The sequence below is a fragment of the Lepeophtheirus salmonis genome, chromosome 5 (genome assembly GCF_016086655.4).
Source record: "Lepeophtheirus salmonis chromosome 5, UVic_Lsal_1.4, whole genome shotgun sequence".
NCBI lineage: Eukaryota > Metazoa > Arthropoda > Copepoda > Siphonostomatoida > Caligidae > Lepeophtheirus > Lepeophtheirus salmonis.
Window position 1 is genome coordinate 39,527,043 of NC_052135.2, and position 19,183 is coordinate 39,546,225.

The following is a 19,183-nucleotide window of genomic DNA, read 5'->3' on the forward strand; positions in this document are numbered from 1 at the left end:
AATCTGGATTGAAACTTTCAATTTCAAAAAGGCTTTCGCTCAAAAAAATACTCTAGAGAAGGCTCCCAGTCAGGCACTGTTCTTTGACCATTTTTATGTCCCAGGCTATAACGAATGATAATAACAAGAAATGTCTCCGTCAAAAAAGTATTTGGACAATGGTTTTCCTTTAAAAATAGTTATATACTTAATTAATAGTTATGATTCAATATTTTTCAAAATATGTAATTATTTAAATATTCTACATATACGATGATGTCATTAAAAAAAGTTTGTTCCAAGGGACGGTATTTGTGTCAGATGTTTTTAATATGTCATTGAAATTTAGGATTTTTATTAGGACATCAAAATTTTAGGACAGATACATCACTATTTTACTCACATTAAAGTTATAACTTCATTCAATTCGTGGGATTTTAAAAATTCATCGTTTCGTAGCACTGAATTATGATCTATACTCTACCATATTTCACTGTAATAGCGGGAAGATCTGTTACTGTGAGGCTCAACATTGTAAAATGTATAAAGTGGAGACCCAAAACTTTTAGTATCAGGACTAAATTACGAAAAACCTGATTTGTATGGAATCAAGAATATAAAACTGGAATCCAATTTTTGATATCTTTTATTATTATATTTAGCTACATTTTTTATCAAATACACCCTCCTTTACATGCAATAAAAGCATCAACATGATGGAAAAGGATATTGACAGCTCTTGACGATAAATACCGTGTCCATGAAGTATCACACTGTCATGATGGCAGCTCGGAGTGAATCCAAATTTGGATGTGAGTTGCGGCCGATATTCTTCTCTAAGATACCCTAAACTTCAAAGTCCAGGAGATTGAGGTCAGAGCTGGAGGAGGCCAGCATGGAGGCATACCAGAAGTGAGCCACGTTGTTGCTGGAGAAGTTTTATCAATTCTTGACTTATAAGAGCTTTCAACAACATTCCCATCCTTAATGGACTTCTTGATGTTGTTCGCAGTACGGATGGAGATACCTACGTTCTTTGCAGCTTTCTCAACAGTAATTCATGTCCACCAGAAAGGGCTCGTTTTGTACATCTCTTAATAATATATGACGCGTTTTTGAGGTAGAAAATATGCCATTAATTAATAAAAATAATTAACGGAAAATATATTAATGGGGGCCCATAATATGGACTGAGTGTGAACTACATACATCAACAGGAATGATATGTGGATTTTATTTTTTTTGCAGATATTGCCATTATATGTACGAAAAAAAGAATACCTATAAAGGTATATAGATATTATATATATATATATATATAGAAGGTCTAAGGGGGGGGGGAGAAAAAGTAAAAGAAAGATCAGACCCTATCAAAAAGAAACAGAAAAAAATAGCAATTTCAATCTAGATATTGCTTTTTCTATATAATATATATGGAATATGTAGATCTTAAAAAAATATGTCACGAAAGGATGCGACTAAAAAAAAATATGAGAGCAAAATAATAAAAACAATAAAAGGCAAAGTACTTAGATATCCTACATACCTACCCATCTGAACAAAAAAATTAAGACATATTGCAGGTGCCTTTTTTCAGCACTCACTTGAATATTTTTAAATATTATAAAGCTTTAATTGATTGAACTCACACCCTTCTTCAAGTGTTAACTATTCTCATAGATAAATATAATAGATTACTTGAGGGAGCTGTTATGACTAGTTTTCATGTCACCTGTTGTGGGTGAACTTTTGATATATTATCTTACTAACATTATATTTTGTTGTCATCTGTCGATATTTATGCTTATTTTCCCCTAATCAGTGTTTTGAATTTTGATTGGTTCAATTCCAATTAGCTCTTATTCAGCTCTAAATTAATATCCCGTCGTTAAATTTATTTGATCTTGCTCTTATTAAGTTGTGAACAATGCCCAACAATTATTATGACATAATTTGTACCATAGTTGGGAAGAATCGGTAAAATGCTCCAAATGATTTTGGCATTTTTTTCTTCCTCTTTGGCTAAGGTTGCGAGGTACAATAAATGTAACGACAATTTTATTACAAAAGTAAAAAAAAAGTATCTAAGATAAATTGTACTAAGAAACAGCTACCATAAAATCATTCTCTACTTAGGTGATTTTTGTATCTTTTTTGCTTGTATGAAGAGGAAAGATTGCGTGATATAATAATGATCACATCGTGATATATCAATATAAAAAACAACAATGTTCATTGTACATATAAATAGTCAATTTCAGATTAGTAAGTCATTCAAATCCACATACAATTGCTCCCTTTTTTAGGAAGGTATTCCTGGTTTATTACACGATGAATATAACGTTATATAAGCTCCACCTATATATGTATTAGGTGAATGCTCCCGAGACCCTAGGTCTCCACCCAACTCATTCTACGTCTGATATAAGTTACAAACTCTACATTTATAAAATATATGTATAGAACACACGTTTGAATAAAGTACATTAAACTCGACCCGCATCGTGATTAAATCATTTTACATATTATATGTATCTACGACTTAATTATATTATTCATTTTGTTTACTTATAGCTTAGCACAACCGTTATTCAATAATCAAGAGTATATTTTTTTGTATCTTATATATATATATTTAGTATACCTCGGGCCGATGTTGTTTTTGCGGACAAAGTAACCTTGAAAAGCTTGTGTGTGTCCTTGAAAGACTTTTTATTATTACTACTATGTAGTATAAATTATTTTTTGCTCTTTCTTTCTCTACACACCGTTTCTTCTAATGAGTAGTAAGTGATAATAAAAGGGCACGAAGGGCATCTCCAATCCCCAAGCACTGCTCTTCATTCTAATATTATGTAGTCAATATTTATATATATATATGGAATATTGAGTATCTAAATATATTATGAAAAAATATATTTTTTGTTAAAATATATAAAAAGGACAAAAATATTATCATTTTTTTTTATAATGAAAAAAAGCAGAAAGTTATATACAATATTTTATATTTCCGTTTTTTTGGACGGATGCCATTTAATAACCAATGGTTATTATGGTGGTAGTGGTTATTTTATAGAAATATTTGTATGTAAGTATAACAAAGGCTTACGTTCATGTATGTATATAACAATTGATTCTAGTACATAGTAGAAAAAGAGGTTGTTGTTTATCTTTTTTCTTATAGTTAGATGAAATATATGAGTCATTCAAAATATAACTTCAGAGTCAGTCCACAAGTAATAATTATTAGTTATTATCAGTATATTTTTTTTACACATAATAGATTTTTAAATACGTAGAGCTTGTACAATAAAAAAATAATTTTACACATTTTTGTCAGACTCGTCATTAAGACTGCGTTCTGAACGTTGATTTCTTGTATTATTTTTTGTCAAAGCTATTAGCCTAGTGGAGAACCGAAGTATGTATGTACTTGCTTAATGCTCAATAATTAATCGTGCAGCCTCTATAAATTCACCCTTTACATTGAATAAATAAATAGATGAAAACTGTCGAGAAGAAAAACAAATTGTATACTTCATGAGGGAAAATGATTAAGTAACGTAAGGCTAACGTAGTAATCAAGGGCAGCATCTTGCGAGGAAAAAAAATGTTTTACGTAGACCATGAATCTATTCATACTAACAAGGTATTTTGCTATTTGGATTATAGTTTTGCCTCTAGTTAAGGTGCTGTGAACAATTCCAAACTATTATACTCAAATAAGTATTTAAAAGTTGGGAATAATAATAATTAGCTAACTACAATTAACTTATTTTTGGTGTTTTTCAGTCCTTTTTAGAGGAAAAGAGACTTCAAGATACAATAAAGTTAATAAAATGATAAATACAAGGGACATTGACTAGTTGAATTCAAATGAGCACTTGTTATCCTAATAACAATATCTACCAATTAATTAATAGTTGACAAAAATAATATGTAATTAAAAATAAATTCCTATTAACTTTGCCACTTTATCTGGTTTTTCGAAATATGACTTGTAAAATATGATTTACATATTTTATAAATTAATATCTTATTTGTCAACATTTAAATCAACTACTATAAAGACTACATCTAAATAATTAAAGGTGTCCAAATTGACTAAGTAATAGTTTACAAAGTAGAACTTATGATGTTTGCTTACTTGTCTACTTAAAAAATAAAGTTCAATTTTCTTAATATAAATATACATAATAAGATGATTTATATTTATCTACGAGTATGTACAGAAAATGACTCCTAAAATAATTATAATATTATATTTTAAAATAATGAAAATACTGTTAAAGAAAGCTCCAATTTATTTATGTATTTTTTTCCCTTGCCTTTTTTCTTTTTGAGTTGCCTTGATATTCTTATTTTATATATACATATAATAAGAGAAATAGGTAAAATTAGCTTCCAATCCTTCTGTCTTCTCTCAAAAGTTTGCTTAAATTACGTATTAAAAATCACTTAATACCCTTGCCATTTTGAACAATATGGCACATATATATCAGGGAATGTTCCTAGTCTACGCATGCTCTCATTTTGTACGTATGGGGATTTTTTACAATGAGTAACTAGCATCGCTAGTAAATTGATTGTTTCAAGCTATAACATTTGAGGAAATCTTTTTTAAATAAATAACTTAGGATAAAGATTAGTGTTAGATTTCGGTCTTAAAATTCTAGACAACTCTATGTCTGCTATTACCTTTGCAAGGCCAAACTAATTTTGACTAAGTTTGGTCTGAATCGATCTCGTAAACGACTGTTTTTGCGTAGAAAATATAACTGTATGACCTTTTGTTAGACAATAAATGAAGGGTTGGAAGGAACAACTTAGCTCAATAGATAGCTTGCTCAAGAGAAATTATTCTTTTGAACTCCATGGACGTAGTTTCGCGTCCCAGTTGTTCCTATGGAAGGAAGTAAACATTATGTATATAGAATTCAAAGAAGATTCCTAGATTAGATGAACTTATTGCAATAGTATACTTTTTACTTTTACTTAATCAGTACAACTCGATCTGACCAATTAAAAGAATAATAATATGTAATAAAAAATGTTCTACACTTTAAAATTTGGGTCGACGGCTTAGAAAGAAATGTGGCACTACAAAAAAACATTAATCATTAATCCACTACACATTCCTTTCCATATAATTTAAGCAAAAAAAAAATATATATTTGCTCCAGCATCTGGATTTTTTTATGTCTATATCTATCCCCCGATAACCTAATTTGTTTGATTTTAAATAGTAAATGCCTTCAATGATGTATCTGTTTCCATCAAATATAGGTTGCAACTGTTTTTTATTAATACCATGTATTAAATCATAAGCTCCACTCTCCTCTTCCCATTCATAAGAAGTTTGCTATCCACTAGTTTACAAATACTGTCCTATGCAATCTAAATGTCCACAATTTAATCAAACGTAAATGATTATTTTGAATGGATCAGAATGAAATGATAACATCACTGATTAATAATTGGTAATTGCAGTAATAAATGGAGTTACAATAATTTACAATTTCGTAGATATTACAAATTGTTCAAAATCTCAGCATGTACATAAAATTCATATGTAATTGTTAGGGATGTATCAGTCCCAAAAAATTTTACGTCCCTTCCTCAATTTTAAGGAGGAGTCAATATCGTACCCGAAATCCGTCTAATAGAAAATCTTTGTTAAATAATGTTATCATAAATATCCTCCGATGACGTCATCATTAATCAATGTCCACCAATTTTTATAATTACAGATAAATACTTTCATTTCACCTAAATTAAAAATAACGACTAGTCACGTGCATAAAAAATAGGTTAAAGACTTAATAAACTAATTCAATTGATTAAAAGATCTATTTTACTATAGTATTTTGTGAAATGATTAATTGTAGAGAGACATTTAAAGGATGAAACGTTTTTCTAGGACCAATAACAGCAATAGGACCCAAATTCAGGACATATACACCCTATAGGTATAGTGTGTAATTAAGTCTTTGAGAGATAGGGATGCTAATCGGAAGCATTTTGGACTGGTTAAAAAAGTCCAACAAGGACTTTCAATTATAACTCTACAACATATCTTCAAGGACTTCTTCTGTCTTTTCTGTGAGAAACAGAAATGTTCAATAAGGTATGAAATTGAATTGAATTTAAAAGAAAGCTCACTCATACTGAATTAAATATTAATGAAAAGAGCTTGGGAATAGAAAATTCATTCTTCAGCTTGTCAAATCCTAAAAAACGGGTTAGATAAAAAACATACCAGATTTTCATCACTAATGAGATATCACTTTGTCCCATAATTTCACCTCACTATATCCAAATAATTTGATTAATTTAAAACCATAAATAATTTGCATTATTTGCCAAAAGATATTTATGCCTTCTTTTTTATAAGTACTTTCTAAATTTGCAAGTCGTCAGTGTAAGAGAAAAAAAAGAAGAGGATGTATATGTAGATATAAGTAAGTTTATGCAAATTTCATAATTTTTTCAGATATGCAAGCATTTAAATAGTTAGTTCTCCCTACTTCTTGCAGCTTAATCTATGTACGTGCATGCAAAATATTTTTTTGTTCAAAATAAATTAAAAAATAAAATTTAAATTAATTTGAATTTAATGTAAAAACAGCAATTTAAATATGTACGAAAAAGTTAAAGATAAATTAAAAAAATTGTATATTCATTTTTTTTTTTGATTATGATAAACTTATCCAACACCAAATTATGCAAATTTCAAACGGAAATAATAATACTAGTGTCATATAATTTTTACATAATAATGAACTGATTCAAACTATTTGAATTTGAAATTCATAATTACTGAAGTTCTTATAAACAAAAAAAAAAGATGTTTCACTTTAATTTGGATGGTTAAAATAACACAATATGACGTCATATACACCTATAAGTGGGTAAAATATTTGATTTATGATGTTGAATGTGCAAAATCAGGAATATGACTCTGCAGATGTTCTTGCATTTGACATATTGACAATAACTTATTTTTACATAAAATCCTTTCATATCATTTATGTAATTGTGATGCGTTAATATAAAACCATTTTTTTTATATCAAAATTATCAATTGACTTTTTAATTAATAAGTATACGTGAATATTGCATAAATGGTATGATATTTCATAAACCTATTCTCTGAAACTATGGGCCTTATGTTCAAATTAATATAACAGGCTGGGAAATTCAAGAATGTTAAATATTGTTTATATCAGTGATTCCCAACCATGTCATCACTGTGAATACATATATCCTTTTTGTTCATTTTAATATCTTGCTTTATACAAAATTAAAGTAAATTATAACTCCACAACAAAGCCTTAAGTGTACTCTTTGTCTTTTATGAGCACACACAAATGTTCAATCATGTATTGAATGTAACTGAATGAAGTGGAAAAGGAAGTTCACTAATAAGGAATTAAATAATTATGACTACAGATGATGAAAAGAAAACTGATTCTTCAGAGTACTAATGGAAAAAATCCGGACAAACTAAAAATACTTCCGATTTTCATCATTAATTATGAGCATCACAATAAGTGCTAATGATTTACTTTTTCTTTTTGTTCCGTCCTGAAAGATCTGGAAAGGATCACTTCCCGTGTGATTTATAGAAGAGAGTAATGTATTACTTATTATTTATTTAATGTCTCACAAGGCCCTTTACGATGCATTACAGAGCATGAGGGGCACAAGAAGTCAGGTGGAGAAGCACTGATTTAAAGTAAGGCTACTGAACCAGCTATCTAAAACCAGTTCTTCTTAGTGTTGCAGTTGGAAAACATAAAAAGGTAACATGAAGATACTGACGGCTGATTTACGCCCGATGGATAAATTAAAACTTATATCACGGGATTTTTGTTCATAGTAGTTACAACTCCCTGATTTAGAGCGTTCATTAAATGTATGTGAGTTTATCTGACTCCAATTTGGCATTTAAAAGAAACAGGGACAAAGACTGAGACAAAAATCTTGCAACAATACTATAACTTAAGTCTATATTTTGAAAACTTGCGGCTCGACTTGGACTCGAAAGCTATTTTATACTGAGTTCAAGCTTGAATACTTCGGACCCTATATTATGATTAGGTCGTTGATAGTAGCTCAAAATAAATCTGAGGATTGGAACTAAACGTGATATAATATTGAAGGACTTGGACTTGTGAGCAAATACTATAGACTCGACTTGGACTTTTGGGATACACCATCATATCTTGTTTTTCTGTCGACGGTCCTCATATAGATATATTTAATTACTTCAGGTTTTAGATGTACACATAAAATGAATGTATTAGAATGACTTTAATCTATGTCACGAAGAGAAAAAACCATTTATTTTAAAATATAATAAGAGTATTATATAAAACAACAGTGGGTTTAAGAAGGAGCGTTATAAAAGATCTATAACGTAGTATGTATGTATTAACAAGTGACAATCCCGTTGGCCATTAAGGATCATGAAGGCTCATGATCATTTAATAGGATTAACCATGTTGTTATGATGTTGTGTTCACATCAAACTGGTTATAGGTTTATAACCACATTTATACTTCATATATAGGTATAAATGAAGTATAAATCATATTTGACAACTAACATTAAACTTATAACATTAAACGCTGGATAAAAGTACATTTGATGTGCACTCCTTGCAGTTTCTGTACAAGTTGTAACTTGTACATATAAGGAGATTGTACAAGTTACAATTTATATGTCTAATAACTCTATATTTAATTATACCATCCGTGATTTTAATTACCAACTATTAATTGATGCAATCATTTCCTTTTGATTTATTCAAATTACTTAAATGTTAAGTATTTATGTAGAAGTAGTTTATCTGTGGGTCTTTGAACTTTATAATGTGCAACAAAATATTCATCAATTAGTCATTTTCATTAAAAAAAGTCCAAATTATATCATTAATGCCATTGAAGAGCAGGATAAAAAAGTGGAAATAAAAGCGTCAATTCATTCATGTATGAAAAAATCCTTCACTTTTTTTATGCCCAACACATGAACAAATTCATTGCATTTTTTATCAGCTGTGAATTTGTTTACTCTTGTCCCTTATTATAGTTTTAAACCTTGATTAATTGAACTGGATTGAGCTCTTGTTGAAAGGAACCCCGTATGATCTAACATGCTGGCCTTTATTGATATACTATATTCCTATCCTGAGTGTGAATATTTATCAATATACTCGTACATTGATAAAAATAACTATTGTCGTTGAAAATACAAGGTTAATTTTTTTTGTCATGCTTCCATATTCCTTTGTTTTCATACCAATAAGAAGATGTATTCATTTTTTAGACTATGTTCAGGTTTTTACTTTATATTACGCCTCATAAATAACCTAATGAGTTATAAGCAAAAAAAGGAGTGATTTATAACGTCACTAGTATGCAAATAATAAAGCTGGGAAGTGGACGTCTCAATGCATTAAACTTGAACTTGAAAAAACCGGATGTTCTAAGCAATGACTTATTTTTATTCATTTATATATTCCCACTTAGGAGAACAATATCTATTAATTAAGACACACTTCAAATTGATCGTGTAAGCTGAGAATATCCCTTGTATTACGTAAAAAATATATCGTCTTAGTATCATTTAATTTTATACCTTTTTTTCCTTTTCTTTTTGAAAGAAAGGTTGAGAGATACATTCAAGATTTTTATTTGTCATACATAAATAGTAATAACCAAATAGGGTCTTCATGAAATGGCGTCAGCATTTTATAATATTATAAATACCTAACCTAAGACTCAGATCATAACTAAAAATTTGGTTTTGTTTCTTAATCCTATGAGAAACGGGATGTAGTTTCCACTTTTGCCATAAGTAAACTGGATCTGATTTGTAACATCCCTAATAATAACCATATGTAGTAGTGTTTGATTTGTGTCAAAAGTTTCGAGTTTGCTAAAGTTTGAAATTTACACATTTTATGTAAATAGATTTTACCTTTTTAATTCATTATCAACTGTACGTAGATTTTTCCTGTAATTTTGAGTATGTATACTAAAAGTTTGACAATTCATTACTCGAATGTTTTCAGTTTTTATGATTTGCATTAAAGTAAATTTTCAAAGAAATATTTTGGGCGAGTTAAAGTAATTTAAAAAAAGTCAAGTCGAGTTTTTCTTCAAGTTTGAGTAATACACAAATCCAACACTTTTAACTTGTATATAAATTCCAAGACCTCATAACTAGTATGATATTAACTGATCTATGAAATATGCAGTCAGTGAAAATTCCAGTGATCCCTTTGTAAATAGATATCTTAATCATAAATATTATGTACATTCGAATACAATCATCCTAACTATGTAGACACACTTAATCATGAAATATTTAAAATTACAATTTGACAAAAAAGGTTTTTTTTTAACTTCTTAGATAAAAAGTTAATGTTATATATATTTACATTAGGTTGCATCAAACGCCCCATGATTATAAAGTTTTGATGGATTTTCTTAACTATTCATGCTCTTGCAAGTGCTTTACGGCAGTTTTTTATAATTGGTTAAGTGGGTGAGTTTAAGCGAAGTTATGTCCCACTGAAGTTCGAGCATTCTTAGAAAAGGGGCAAACTTTGAGTTACTCCGAAACGAACTCTCGTGCTCGCATAAGTCTAAAGTTTCAGAAATTAGTTTTCTTTTTTCGGATAAACACTTTGACCAAAAATGACAAAAATTGGTGATGAGGATGTCGGAAGAGTGTGTGTACTTCACATGGAATAACCCTACTACCAAAGGAGTCTATTCCTATGAAAGGTTGAGTGATATAATTAAGGTAATCACGTGATATATCAGCACTCAGTGGCTTCCCGGGATCCCCTCTGATTTTTTTTTTTTTTTTTTTTTTTGTATACATGTTTCAAACAACAAATGTCTCATTTGAGAGAATAAGTAAGAAAATTCAAGAACATAAAAGGCGTTTGCTCCCCCCAATTGTACATTGTACATTTAACAAATAAGTTTAAAAAAATTTCCCACTCAATCTTTCATTGTTCTTATGCTTTGTATGTATTAATTTACGGAGGGCCACTGATTACATTCTGTTGAATGAGGGAACTTCCTTACAATCGAGATGATGATGGCCTTGATCTTCATTTTGTGTATGTGTGTGCTTTTTTTTCTCTCCCCTTATTATGTGTAAGTAATAATATAACTGTTGCTGGATTATACGTACAGCGAACATACATTTATTAAATAATATACAGTATGTTAGATATAACCATACATTTATATATATATATATAAACCAGTTATAGCCTCGCACGCTACAGACCGTTAAATATAATCATCATAAAATGAATATATTTTATACATACTCGTAGTACTATGTGTGTGTATGTATTTGACGAAAATCATATTTAAATAAAACGTAACATAGTTATACGAAATGAGGTTAAGGAAATAATATCTTAATTTTTTTTTTCAATGCCAAGGATGAAACAAATTAAAAAAAAAAGAGTTAAAACTCATCCTTATTTATCACAATATATGGCTCGTCAACATAAAAACAATCTCAGTTAAGGAAGTCTTTCTGAACACAACACTCAGGTTAACTTTTTAGGATTTACAAATATTAAATAATTAGTTATAGTACATACATCCTCCGTCAACAAAATGCAAGCTAGGATAAATTTAGTCGAAATTTGTTACTCACTGACAAATTAGTCTTCTTTTCTACTGAAATCCATTGTCATATTGAAAAAATTAGAAATTGATAAATTGCATTTTAAAAGGGCCACATCGGTCCAAATTAAGTCTAATAAATCAAATAAAAATTGTAGGGTATAGTTAACATTCTTGAGTGTGTCAAATCATCCTAAAAATTTGAATAGAATGCCTATAGTTGTCCAAAATATGTCTATGAATTATTGGCCCGTACAAATAATATATGTTTAAAAAATTTATTGAACATTTGTTTGATTTTCATTCAATATTAACTTTCTGTTGACCAGCCAGATATGTGTCTATATTAATATAACTATCAAAATATAAATGAATTTTAATACAACAATCTAGATATGAATGTTGTTCAGTTCATTCAAATTCATCAGAAAATCAGTTTTAAGTAGATTAACTTGAGTAGAATAATTATGTACTATTGCGGACTTCTTTCCTATGCTTATTTAATATTTATATTATTTATATGTACATATAAAGCCTCATCTATCAAACGCATCTAATTGAATATAAATATTTCCTAATCATTCAAGGCCATTTTATAAAATTATTTGTTGAATTCTGCATCAAAAACCTAATTTTTTCCTTTATTTAAAAATATATAAATTTAGAAGCGTTATTTACAACAGTCAAAGAGATCCATCTTATTTATATATATACTTCACCCAACCCTTTTAGAAATACTCACATATGGTCATACATATAGGTACATTGTGAACAAAACAACACTTAACTACATCGATTGAAAAAAACCCTTAATTTTTGGTCCACACCCAAATTGAATCTTTCATTTTATTCATATAGCTTATTTAATAAACTTAATTAAATATTTATGAGTATTAGATTTATATAAATATAAATATTAATACTAAGGTATATATGTTGTACAAGTTATTACTTATACAAGACGATTCTAGGTCTTATTTACAATTATATTCTGTTGAAATATAATTATTTATTGAAGCAAGTAGCTGGTAAATGATGAAACTATGGGAAATTGACCTTTATAATGTGCCCCACAAAATATTTATCCATGAGTAATTACAATTATTAATTGTGTAAAGCAACATTCAAACAATATTTAGTATAAAATGGTATTGGCATCAATGCATTAGATGTGTCCTGTACAAGCTGTAACCTGTATATCGAGATTGTAGAAGCTGCAATCAAAAGCATTTTATATAAAGATATTTCATTACTTGTAACAAATATAATACAAGAAGTGGATTATCAATAGTTGATAAGTTAAAGATGTAATATTTGAATTTGTGTATGAAAAATAATAATTGACAACTAATCCGTGTTACGTGTTAAAGTTCCAATGTCTATAGTTAAATATATTACTTGTAAATGATTACAAAATAATAATTTTGCAGAGTTTGAAAGGAAATGATGGCATCAATGGATGTTTGTATATTCAATAGTGTTGCAATGAATTAAATAAGGCATTTACAATAAAGAAATTGCAACGCCCACTAACTCGCAATTTGATACACAACTAGGGACGTAAACCAAATCAATAAATTTTGAATATTGTAGTTATGACCCTATTGATTGCAACTGGCTGCATGTACAAAACCCAATACATTGTACACATATGGTTATAACTTTTTTTGACTAAAGATTGATGATGATAAAATAATAAACACGTTGGAGGTGTTTATTATAGTTTAATGTACCTTCAATTTCTATTAGTTTATTATTACATTAAAAACAAGTCTGTTTTTCTTGTAGAAAAATATTTTTATTGCTAATAAATCATTGTTTAATAATGCTAATCGCTGTATTTATTGGAGTATATATTAAAAACATAACTTTTTATTTCCCCTTCCTCTTTTTTTAATTTCTATTATTTATAATAATTGTGTCATTTGATAGTCTAATGAAAAAATAAAATATAAGACTTTGTTCAAAAAAATAAATAAAAAAACAGGAGAAAAATATACCTATTTCTTTAAATCAAATATTAATCACTATTAGCATTCAGAATGGTGTATGAATGTGTGTGTTTTTTATGCGAGAGAGAGGAAAAGAGGAGACATTGAAGAAAAAATAGAGCACAATATTGGATTTTTAAGTTAGGTATAGTTTGAAAGTTATCAAAAAACATTAATTATTTATACATAACTTTTATAAATATATATATACTTATATAAAAGGCCCTTCGAAAAAACTCTGCTATATGTATGTAAGCCAATATTTTACAATCTTTGCCACTGTCTATGTACGACCAAACTTTGATTTTACAAAGCTATATATAAAGTCAACTTCTGTATTAAGTGGTTAGGCGAGGAAAACTGAAATCACGACCACTTAGAGCAGTTGCGTCCTTAAACAAAGTTTCTTATTTCGTAACAATTCTAAATTTGAAAATTGGGATTTGGCAGCTTAGTGCAATAACAAGCTTAAAGCTGGGGCCTGTTAGATCCAGTTTGACAGTATATATATGTTTATTAAGACTCCTTCCAACGCCCAATACTTCTTTTTATTACGTTTTTATGTTATTTTTTAAAGGAATTTATATTTTGGTCCAGTCAGAGACCGTGGATCAAAGTCTCTTTTTCTAAAAAAAAGGCCATATATAACACAATATTCCTCCTTTTCTTAATAAAAAGTTTATTTTTGAATGAAAATGACTAATTGATAAGTAAGTTCTGGGGCACATAATAAATTCAAATCCCCACATTTATATTATTCTGAAATATATACTAAATAAGTACATTCAATAGATCAAAATGAAAGAATAGCATCAATATATAGTTTGTAATTAAAATGTCTCATATTGGGATTAAAAAAATACATATTAAGAATAAAAAGTTGCAACTTGTACAATCTACTTATACAAGTTACAACTTGGACAAAACCGGAATATAATTTAATCTTCTCAATATACCTGAATCATAGTTTGAATTTGGCAATACACACCTATTTATATGACAATAAAATATAGGCTCATAACTACAAGCAATCAATGTACATAAATTAAAATTGTCCTCTGTCATCATCGATAGCTATTTTTCAGGGGATGGAATTCTTGAATATTCAAATGATTAAGGCATCATTAGAATAACAAAGGGGCTTCAAAAATAATAATTGATGTCGCAGTTACATAGAATCATCTACCTAATAATAATAATATTATAATCGCTTCTACATACATACATAGGTAGTGCCTAAGTAGGTAGCATACTACATAGTACATATACACACCCTGATTGACCCCTGATTGCACTCCTTTTTTAGAGAAAAGAATCTAAATAGATAGATTTACAGCAATATTCCAATAAGACAAATTGGTTGAAAATGCACTAATAAATATATATAGCAAAACGCAAACTGAGCGAATCCGGAATAAACGGTACATATTACTCTATTTAGGAAAAATAATCTAAATCGATATGCTTACAACAATAAGCCAAAGGAATAATTAGTTCCGTGACTATATAAAAAATAGGAAAAATAATATAAATAGATACATTTAGAGTAATATCCCGGAAAAGGTAAATAATTCGGTAGATATTTATCGAACGGTTTGAAAACCGCACTAATACATATAAATATGGAAAAACCTGGACGAAACTGTTCATATGTATTTATTAAATATGTTAGTAATGGAAATATCTTCATTCCTAGAAATATTGACATTTTCATTCTGATCATAAGTAATTAGTTAAAAAAATCTTATTTAGATTAACAAAATCCTTAATTTTGCGTTGTAGATGATAAGTTTACTCGAATATTTCGACATTTGATATAATGTGACGACTTTTTTTATTATACGTAAAAACCGAATATGGACTAAATTGGGGGGGACGAAGGATTACCTCCTTTCCCCCCTTTGTATACTTATGTCTATGATTATGCTACATGTTTACACACTATCAAAGCCAAATCTCACCTGTGTTGCATCCGAATATGGAGTTTTTGAATCTATATTGATTCTTAGACTACGATAAACTTCCTCCTTGGGCTTGAGAGAAACATAATTGTTATTCAAACCAACTGATTCCATAAGGTAAGACCTTCCCTGGAATCCTTCTTCTTCTGCTGTTTGCTGCTGTTGCTGTAAAGTTGAAAACTTCTCTTCTAAATTAAACATTGTGCAACACTTTTTTTTAAAATGATTATTTATATCAATTGTAATGTATGTAGATATTCAAATTTCTCAGCTGCTGAGTGAGATTCAATGTGAGATGTGTCTTCACCTAAATCACTTCCAGCTGGATGCACATATAGTAAAATTTAGAACTAATTGGATCAACTTGCTCTGCTATGCAGCACAATAAACTGCCATTTAAGAAGGAGGTCTTCTAAGAACTGGATTCATGGAGTTTTTTGGTTCTTGATGGTTTTTTTCTTCTTCCATCTTGGAGTCGTTGTTGTTGTTGTTGTCGTCGTCGTAGTTGTTGTTGCCTCCTTATCGTTAACATATTCGGTCTTCCCTTTTTTAATATATTAGAGTCTACCAAGAACCAAAGAGGGGTTGTCGGGCAAGCGATTGCACACGTCATAATACTTGTTGTGGTTGCTTTAAACGTCATTACCAGTGATGTACCACCAGGCACTGTCACGCTTAAGATCCGTTATAAAAAGGCCAAGGTCAAAAATTATTTAAAAATAGAAATACATACATATAAAGGAACATAATAAATTTATATTACCTATGTATAGCAAACTTACTCTGACTTGCTCTTCACTCTTCTTTTTTATGGGCAAATAATAAATAAAAGTAAAAGTTATTAGGGGTGAGATTATTACAAAGGGAAAGCATGTGGTGAATTGATGTCATTTAATGAATGTACTTCCTATAGGTGTATGTATCTCTTTCCCTCTTTAAAAAAAAAAATAAAAGATGGATGATTATCAAAAAACTTGTATTTGGAAGGGAGTTAAAATACTTCAAAACAATTAAGAAGGAAACACATTTATGATACGTCAACTCAAAAACAATATTGAACAAATATCAAGGGAAGGAAGAAATCCCAATTAATTTTTTTACTTCATTTATGTTAAATATACAGGCCCATATTTAATAAACAATTTTGAGTCAATTACAGGCTTTGTGGCATGAGTTCAGATACTCAAAATTTTTAGCTATAGTTTAAAAACTATATTTGATATTAGGACACTTAACTCTTTTGCTAAAATTCCTAAGTGCCATTTGCGACATACTCAATGGATCAATAAAAATAATTTGTGGATAAAAATTGAATATCATTCGTACAAAAATACAGACTCTGTTTTAATAAAGACAATACTTTTTTATTGCAAAATTACAAATTTAGGGATTTAAAAAAGGTTCATATGAAATACAACTACAAATGTGGTGTGTCAACAAAAAAAAAATCTTGAATACGTTTAAAAAAAATAGATATTCCCAATGTATGAGTTTTGCTCAATGTATGCAAACATCCAAATATATATTTAAAGAACATGTTTTGGTCAAATATGGGCATTTTTTTTCAAATTTCTAGGTTGAGTTATAAATTTATGTTTTTTTTTATTTCATCATGTTTTCCTCACATTTAGTATCGTTATATTTCGTCAATATTAGAAAAGATTTGTTTTAGTCTGACAAAACATTCAAAAAATTGTTTGATTTGGTTTTCGTCTCTCGATCGTCATGAAAAGTTTTGAAAACATTTCATTGAGCCATTGCTCACAAAATTAACATTCGTTGAAATACACAATAACGTTTACTAGAGTTTAAACTATTCATATTGATTTATGTGACTTTATTGGCCCACTTTCGGTTGACCTTTTTTATGAATATATTTTTGATATACTTTGAATGTTTGAATGTACTTTGAATGCAGTTTAACTGCATTTAATATCCAAATTGGTATTAAGACAGTTTATCGTATTTTTCTTCTTCTGCTTTAATTGCATTTACCGTTCAACGAATAAAATAATTATACAGTAAATGACATTTAGCTGATGCTTCAACCATACTAATTGCTTCTTTAATACCCAAACTACAAATATTACTTATGTAGGTACCACTCCTTCTCCTTAAATAAGTCATGGGTACACATAGGTTGTTGACCTTGTAATTAACTTATTTGGCCTGTTACATATTAGTTATGTACCATTGAAAAGGAAATAATATTAATTTGAATACAATTCTATGATTTGATATGTACATAGTAGGGTGGCTTGTTTTTTCAAGCTTGAACAAAATTCGTTTAAGGTTAGTTTGAAAAATTTGATACATTGATTTTTACTTCTAAAAATGTAAAAAGGAAAGAGTTTGCACTACACGCAGATTTTTTTTTACTTTATTCTCTCACTTTTCTCTCTAGGATGCCTTATGAAAAAATCTGTTTTAAAAATTAATATTTATGTTTTTAAAAAGTTGGCTTTCTTCAAACTTTGACCAAGCTATTCATCTTAAGGATGAGAGATAAGTTTTTTAAAGATTATTTTCATATCACAATTTTTCCACACCAGCAGTGATAAAAATTTGAAAGAACTTGAAGAACAAACCACTCTTACATACAGGCTTTGACATGTTGATGATGTAAAATAATCATGATTGATTTGAAATATCAAATTTAACTCCACGTGTGTGAGAATATATTTGATTTTTCTTCTTCATCACAATTCGTATAGATATTGCCTGGTTTTTATGTGTGTACATACCGAGTGGTCCATTGAAATCAGAACACTTACTAATTCAATAATTAATAAAAGTTGAGTGATTGAAATTAATTCATATATCGATATATTAAATCATAAGCAATTAGTTATTAAACAAAAAAAAATCTGTGCTGTCCAGCTTACATACAAGTCGAGAAAATGGCATTCGAGCGGGATTGACAAATTTCCATTCACGCAATGCAAGCAGTTGGGCGTCTACAGGACCACCATCTACTCCGTCAGCAAGTCCGAAATATTGAAAAATGACTGCTGTGTCCTTCTACAAAACACAGAGGCCCTCGAAGCCACTGTTCGATAGCATTGGGACGCCATGCCAGAGGAATACATCCGCAGTGAGTGCCAGGACTTCTGCTGTAGCCTGGAAGCCACCATTGCCACTAAGGGCAGCTAGATTAATGATTAAGAGAGCTTAGACACACATCTACTTATAGGTTTAATTTTGTTGAAATTATATTTTAATTAATAAATTATATCTTGTTGAAGTTTAGAATTCAATGTGTTCAGATTTTAATGGACCACTCGGTATCTGAATTGCATCTATCTTCTTCGAAATATACACACTTATTTTTAACATGGGTTTTTCTCACTCTTTTTCTACGTTATATGATGAACCAATCAGTGTTCGTTGTTACTCATAGAGCTATAAGCAACACACCCTTTAATACTAATAACAAAATACTTCTTGGTTATTGCATGATGTACCTGTACAAATACATCACCAATAATGAGTCTAGTGATGAATACGGATGCAGGATGTTCCTGGAAGAATGAGTGGCTTGACTAATTATTATTATTAACATATAATTATTATTGAAATAACGTAAAAG

The 19,183-nt window shown here is 29.1% G+C and overlaps 1 protein-coding gene across 1 annotated transcript in view; it reads right to left on the reverse strand.

The window, feature by feature from the left end:
- The window catches only part of LOC121118094 (uncharacterized), a 63,194-nt gene extending 47,079 nt beyond the window's left edge, over positions 1–16,115 (reverse strand). Inside the window, exon 1 of the mRNA XM_040712635.2 lies at positions 15,595–16,115. Within this exon, the coding sequence (XP_040568569.1) occupies positions 15,595–15,795 (201 nt within the window). The 5' untranslated portion in view covers positions 15,796–16,115. The remainder of the gene's footprint in view (positions 1–15,594) is intronic.
- Positions 16,116–19,183: the final 3,068 nt, after the last annotated feature.